A 7,500-nucleotide genomic window follows, 5' to 3' on the forward strand; every position below is an offset into this window, starting at 1 on the left:
CTGAGAGGATGCTGTGCTGAGAGGATGCTGTGCTGAGAGGATGCTTAGCTGTAGTCACCTGAGGCCTAGACACACCTGATCTCACTCTACGCACTGAGAGGATGCTGTGCTTTAGTCCTCACCTGAGGCCAAGACACACCTGATCTCACTGTACGCACTGAGAGGATGCTGTAGTCCTCACCTGAGGCCTAGACACACCTGATCTCACTCTACGCACTGAGAGGATGCTGTGCTGTCGTCCTCACCTGAGGCCTAGACACACCTGATCTCACTCTACGCACTGAGAGGATGCTGTAGTCCTCACCTGAGGCCTAGACACACCTGATCTCACTCTACGCACTGAGAGGATGCTGTGCTGTAGTCCTCACCTGAGGCCTAGACACACCTGATCTCACTCTACGCACTGAGAAGATGTCTGTGTGATTGACAGATCACCTGATGGTGGACAGTTGGCTGGCAGACTATTGAGAGATGCTGCAGCCACTGGCTGTGAATGATTGCTTATGACAAACACAGTGATGTGTTTCACAGTGATGAGTGATGAGTGTGTGTGTGTGTGTGTGTGTGTGTGTGTGTGTGTGTGTGTGTGTGTGTATCCAGGCTTTGTGCAGATGTCTCTAGTGATGTGAGCTCATATGGATGATCTCATGCTGAGGAGTCCCCTGCTGACCACATAGAGCTCAGAGCACTTAGAGAGAGGAAGATCCTAAAATAAAGCTCTGTGTGTGTGTGTGTGTATGTGTGTGTGTGTGTGTGTGTGTGTGTGTGTGTGTGTGTGTGTGTGTGTGTGTGTGTGTGTGTGTGTGTGTGTGTGTGTGCCCTCTCTCATACTACTCCTCCAGACCGAGTAGAACAGTTCTCCTGTAACAGTTCCCCTGCAGCTGTGGAGTAGAGGAAGTGGCTACAAACTCTAAATAAATAACAATAAACATTTCAAGCGATAGGCATGAGTATTATTTCATAGTTGAAGATAGATAAACTACACAAAGAAAACAGAAAGAAAACACTGTTTGTGGAGAAAAACTAATTTTTTTTTTCTGAATTTCTGAAAAGAATACCCAAACAAATTACAATATGTTTTTTACTTTATTTAAATGTCTAACATGTACCAGTTTTATATATGTAATATATTAACAACATAAGTGACACTGTGCTTAGTTTGTTCACTAAGGTTATACTACAGCAGCAAAGAGATAACAGGTATTAATACCTTCAAACATTAGACAAAGACAGGTTGCATCTAATATCAATACCATCATGATAAAGTGACTGCATGAGTATCGTTACGTTTCTGAATTTGGTCTTTATTAATTTGCCTTCACAACAAAACCATGGTTAACTGATGTCAAATGATCCCTGCCACACTAGTCAGTGCTATTAGCCACCTCAGAACTGTGACATGTTCAAGGCCGTCCCCATATGTCTAGAAGGAGCTACGATTTGTTTTCTGATCATTTCCACTCAGAGACACCTGTTTCTCCATTCACCTCCAGTCATTTACTGTTGCAATATGGCGGTGCCATTGACATACACGTTCTAGTGTGCAATGCGGTATCTACCTATATATATCTATGCTAGATTCATTGTACACATTTGTAGCAGGTGCAAGATTCTAGATTGTATGCTGTTATAGTTGCTGCAAGATTCTAGATTGTATGCTGTTATAGTTGCTGCAAGGTTCTAGATTGTATGCTGTTATAGTTGCTGCAAGGTTCTAGATTGTATGTTGTTATAGTCATAGATATATCTATGGTTATAGTTGCTGCAAGATTCTAGATTGTATGTTGTTATAGTTGCTGCAAGGTTCTAGATTGTATGCTGTTCTAGTTGCTGCAAGGTTCTAGATTGTATGTTGTTATAGTCATAGATATATCTATGGTTATAGTTGCTGCAAGATTCTAGATTGTATGTTGTTATAGTTGCTGCAAGGTTCTAGATTGTATGCTGTTATAGTTGCTGCAAGGTTCTAGATTGTATGTTGTTATAGTCATAGATATATCTATGGTTATAGTTGCTGCAAGATTCTAGATTGTATGTTGTTATAGTTGCTGCAAGGTTCTAGATTGTATGCTGTTCTAGTTGCTGCAAGGTTCTAGATTGTATGTTGTTATAGTCATAGATATATCTATGGTTATAGTTGCTGCAAGATTCTAGATTGTATGTTGTTATAGTTGCTGCAAGGTTCTAGATTGTATGCTGTTCTAGTTGCTGCAAGGTTCTAGATTGTATGTTGTTATAGTCATAGATATATCTATGGTTATAGTTGCTGCAAGATTCTAGATTGTATGTTGTTATAGTTGCTGCAAGGTTCTAGATTGTATGCTGTTATAGTTGCTGCAAGGTTCTAGATTGTATGTTGTTATAGTCATAGATATATCTATGGTTATAGTTGCTGCAAGATTCTAGATTGTATGTTGTTATAGTTGCTGCAAGGTTCTAGATTGTATGCTGTTCTAGTTGCTGCAAGGTTCTAGATTGTATGTTGTTATAGTCATAGATATATCTATGGTTATAGTTGCTGCAAGATTCTAGATTGTATGTTGTTATAGTTGCTGCAAGGTTCTAGATTGTATGCTGTTCTAGTTGCTGCAAGGTTCTAGATTGTATGTTGTTATAGTCATAGATATATCTATGGTTATAGTTGCTGCAAGATTCTAGATTGTATGTTGTTATAGTTGCTGCAAGGTTCTAGATTGTATGCTGTTATAGTTGCTGCAAGGTTCTAGATTGTATGCTGTTATAGTTGCTGCAAGGTTCTAGATTGTATGTTGTTATAGTCATAGATATATCTATGGTTATAGTTGCTGCAAGATTCTAGATTGTATGTTGTTATAGTTGCTGCAAGGTTCTAGATTGTATGCTGTTCTAGTTGCTGCAAGGTTCTAGATTGTATGTTGTTATAGTCATAGATATATCTATGGTTATAGTTGCTGCAAGATTCTAGATTGTATGCTGTTCTAGTTGCTGCAAGGTTCTAGATTGTATGCTGTTCTAGTTGCTGCAAGGTTCTCTGTGGCATGTGGGTCCTGCTGTGGTGTGAGTGCTGAGAGTGTGTGCTTGCTGTGGTCTGGTCTCGCTGGTGAGACATCTGTGATGTGGGCTCTAGCCTGTGTGTGGTTCTGTTGGATGCTTTCTGCTGGGATTCATTCTGTGGATATGCTGTTATGATTTGAATGGAAACATATCTCATGATGACAATGATGCTGTTCGTATGCTGCAGTGTGTGTGTGTGTGTGTGTGTGTGTGTTTAATATGTTTAATGGAAACATATCTCATGATGACAATGATGCTGCAGAGATATGGAACTTAGAGCCTCCATTAGCTGCCTCCTTGAGTGGCTGGTGGCTGGTAGTGGTGTGTAAAAGGATAAGCCTGCACACACACACACACACACACACACACACACACACACACACACACACACACACACACACACACACACACACACAGACACAGACACAGACACAGACATGGACACTCACACAATACGCACACACACATACACACATACAGACACACAGTTTTCAGGCTGAGAGCATCAGGAACAATGCAGGACTGATGCAGGGAAGCAATTTCACTCAGAGGGCGAGTGATGGAGAGTGTGTGTGTGTGTGTGTGTGTGTGTGTGTTCATTGCCTTATTAGGCGGGTGGTGTGGTGCATCCATTCCTCTCCCTTCCAAAGCTAATCAGAGAGATTTGCCTGCTGGGATCATGGCTGACACCAAAGATCCTTAAAGCGGAGCAAGATACTTCGTCGTAGTTCATGTCTATGGGCTTAAAATGGGGATCACTTCCTCTGCATAAAGGGGTGTGTCATACCCATAGACTTCAATGGAACAGCTCTGCATAAAGGGGGATTTTGCCCCCCCTCCCGCTTGCGATTCGGGTTCCAGGAAGTGGCTTCTCATGAAGTATCTTGCTCCGCCCTTAATGATCTTTGCTTACATGTCTCATCAAGACCTTTTGAGTCTCAGCAGCATCACGTTTACCCGCCCTGTTAGACTGTAGAGGACCAATAAGAAATGCTCCTCATGTTTACCCGCCCTGTTAGACTGTAGAGGACCAATAAGAAATGCTCATCATGTTTACCCGCCCTGTTAGACTGTAGAGGACCAATAAGAAATGCTCCTCATGTTTACCCGCCCTGTTAGACTGTAGAGGACCAATAAGAAATGCTCATCATGTTTACCCGCCCTGTTAGACTGTAGAGGACCAATAAGAAATGCTCCTCATGTTTACCCGCCCTGTTAGACTGTAGAGGACCAATAAGAAATGCTCCTCATGTTTACCCGCCCTGTTAGACTGTAGAGGACCAATAAGAAATGCTCCTCATGTTTACCCGCCCTGTTAGACTGTAGAGGACCAATAAGAAATGCTCATCATGTTTACCGTCACCTCTCCTCCTCTGTCTCTCCTCTCCTCCTCTCCTCTCCTCTCCTCTCCTCTCCTCTCCTCTCCTCCTCCTCTGTCTCTCCTCTCCTCCTCCTCTCCTCCTCCTCTTCAGGGTGTGACCTACCCTGCGTGTCATGGCATCTGGAGTAAGTGGGCCCCACCCCTGGAGAGGAGTCGATTAGCCACCACCTCCTTCTGTGGTGAGTCAGTGCACACACACCTGCCCGACCTCCACCTGATTGTGTGTGTGTGTGTGTGTGTGTGTGTGTGTGTGTGTGTGTGTGTGTGTGTGTGTGTGTGTGTGTGTGTGTGTGTGTGTGTGTGTGTGTGTGTGTGTGTGTGTGTGAAGGGAGGTGTTGCCTTCACTATATATGTTCACTATATATTTTCTATGCTGTACTAATAGACTAACAAATCTCTAATGTTTTACATTCCCCTCTGATTCTCTCTCTTTCCCTCTCTCTCTCCATCCATCTCTCTCCCTCTCCATCCCTCTCTCTCTCTCCCTCCCTCTCTCTCTCTGTCCCTCTCCCTCCTCTCTCTCTCCATCCCTCTCTCTCCCTCCCTCTCTCTCTCTCTCCCTCCCCCCCTCTCTCTCTCTCTATCCCTCTGTCTCTCCCTCTCTCTCAGGCTCCTATGCGGGTGCTGTCATTGCCATGCCTCTGGCTGGGATCCTCGTGCAATACTCTGGCTGGTCCTCTGTCTTCTATCTTTACGGTGTGTAAAGTGTGTGCGTGTGTGTGTGTGTGTGTGTGTGTGTGTGTGTGTGTGTGTGTGTGTGTGTGTGTGTGAATATTCCAGTGGAGATCAGATGAGTGTGCTGATGTGGTCCGTGTGTGTATTGATTAATTCCTGGATGTTTCCATGAGTCTGTAGCTTTCCCAATAACCCCCTCCACACACACACACACACACACACACACACACACACACACACACACCATATTGAATTACTGGCTGTGTGATGAGGGGAGAGATGGATAAATAGGTCAAAGGTCACAGATGTAATGATGTCAGCAGACGTGTGGTATCAGTGTGTGTGTGTGTGTGTGTGTGTGTGTGTGTGTGTGTGTGGGATGGGCCATGGTGCTGTGGTGACGCCTGATTGTGTTGTATTGTGTGTTAATGGCTGGTGTCACATATCTGATACTAAACCAGCTGCTTCCTTCTCCCCTACCCTCTCACTCTCCCTGTCTCCTCTCTCTCCTCTCCTCTCTCTCCTCCCTCCATCCCTCTGTAATCCTGTCCTCCCTCCCTCCCTCTCTCCTCCCTCTCTCCTCCCTCCCTCCCTCTCTCCTCCCTCTGTCCCCCCCCCCCCCGCAGGTTGCTTTGGTATCTTCTGGTACATGTTCTGGATCCTGGTGTCGTATGAGAGTCCGGCGGTGCACCCCACTATAACGGAGGAGGAGCGCACCTACATCGAGGAGAGCATCGGGGAGAGCGCCAAGCTGCTGGGGCCCGCGGAGGTCAGCCTTCATCATCCCTCCTCTTCATCACCCCTCCTCTTCATCACCCCTCATCTTCATCACCAGCCTCTTCATCGCCCCCTCCTCTTCTTCACACCTTCCTCTTCATCACCAGCCTCTTCATCACACCCTCCTCTTCATCACCCCTCCTCTTCATCACACATTCCTCTTCATCACACATTCCTCTTCATCACCAGCCTCCTCATCACACCCTCCTCTTCATCACCTCTGCACTACACCATCCTCTCCTTTTCTTTCCTCCTTTTCTTTCCTCCTGTCCTCTCCTCTCCCCTCTCCCTGTCCTCCTCTCCTCTCCTCTTCTCCTCTCCTCTCCTCTCCTCTCCTCTCCTCCTCTCCTCCTCTCCTCTCCTCCTCTGTCCTTTCCTCTTCTTCTCTTCTGGCCTCTGCAGTCAGTTGGGGTCAGAGACGCTCATGTTTTGGATGTTTTCAGGATGTGTCCTCTCCCTACAGAAAGCACAGATCCCTTTTGAAGTTCAGCTGAGTTAGCATCAGGTCTCTATCAGGGAGCACAGACCAAGTGGACTGAGTTAGCATCAGCTCTCTATCAGGGACCACAGACCATGTGGACTGTACCACGTCTGATGAGGTCTGACCAGTCAGTGAGTGTCTGTATCTCCAGTCAGTGAGGTTTGTGTAGCTCCAGTCAGTGAGCGTCTGTATCTCCAGAAAGGGCTGGGCTCTGGTGGTGGTAGCATAGTGGCTAAGGAGCTAGGCTAGCATACAGTAGTCTGGTGGCGGTAGCCTAGTGGCTAAGGAGCTGGGCTAGCACACAGTAGTTTGGTGGCGGTAGCATAGTGGCTAAGGAGCTGGGCTAGCATACAGTAGTCTGGTGGTGGTAGTATAGTGTCTAAGGAGCTGGGCTAGCATACAGTAGTCTGGTGGCGGTAGCCTAGTGGCTAAGGAGCTGGGCTACACACAGTAGTTTGGTGGCGGTAGCATAGTGGCTAAGGAGCTGGGCTAGCATACAATAGTCTGGTGGTGGTAACATAGTGGCTAAGGAGCTGGGCTAGCATACAGTAGTCTGGTGGTGGTAGCATAGTGGCTAAGGAGCTGGGCTAGCATACAGTAGTCTGGTGGTGGTAGCATAGTGGCTAAGGAGCTAAGGAGCTGGGCTAGCATACAGTAGTCTGGTGGTGGTAGCATAGTGGCTAAGGAGCTGGGCTAGCATACAGTAGTCTGGTGGCGGTAGCATAGTGGCTAAGGAGCTGGGCTAGCATACAGTAGTCTGGTGGTGGTAGTATAGTGGCTAAGGAGCTGGGCTAGCATACAGTAGTCTGGTGGCGGTAGCCTAGTGGCTAAGGAGCTGGGCTAGCACACAGTAGTTTGGTGGCGGTAGCATAGTGGCTAAGGAGCTGGGCTAGCATACAGTAGTCTGGTGGTGGTAGCATAGTGGCTAAGGAGCTGGGCTAGCATACAGTAGTCTGGTGGTGGTAGCATAGTGGCTAAGGAGCTGGGCTACGATACAGTAGTCTGGTAGTGGTAGCCTAGTGGCTAAGAAGCTAAGGAGCTGGGCTAGCATACAGTAGTCTGGTGGTGGTAGCATAGTGGCTAAGGAGCTGGGCTAGCATACAGTAGTCTGGTGGCGGTAGCATAGTGGCTAAGGAGCTGGGCTAGCATACAG

The 7,500-nt window shown here is 46.5% G+C and overlaps 1 protein-coding gene across 1 annotated transcript in view; it reads left to right on the top strand.

Annotated features, from left to right (window-relative positions):
• Positions 1-7,500, top strand: part of slc17a6b (solute carrier family 17 member 6b) — a 24,961-nt gene that overhangs the window by 9,124 nt on the left and 8,337 nt on the right. The window contains exons 5-7 of the mRNA XM_062524645.1: positions 4,506-4,593; positions 5,024-5,110; positions 5,716-5,858. Of these exons, the coding sequence (XP_062380629.1) occupies positions 4,506-4,593; positions 5,024-5,110; positions 5,716-5,858 (318 nt within the window). The remainder of the gene's footprint in view (positions 1-4,505; positions 4,594-5,023; positions 5,111-5,715; positions 5,859-7,500) is intronic.

This window comes from Sardina pilchardus, chromosome 21 (assembly GCF_963854185.1).
Source record: "Sardina pilchardus chromosome 21, fSarPil1.1, whole genome shotgun sequence".
NCBI lineage: Eukaryota > Metazoa > Chordata > Actinopteri > Clupeiformes > Clupeidae > Sardina > Sardina pilchardus.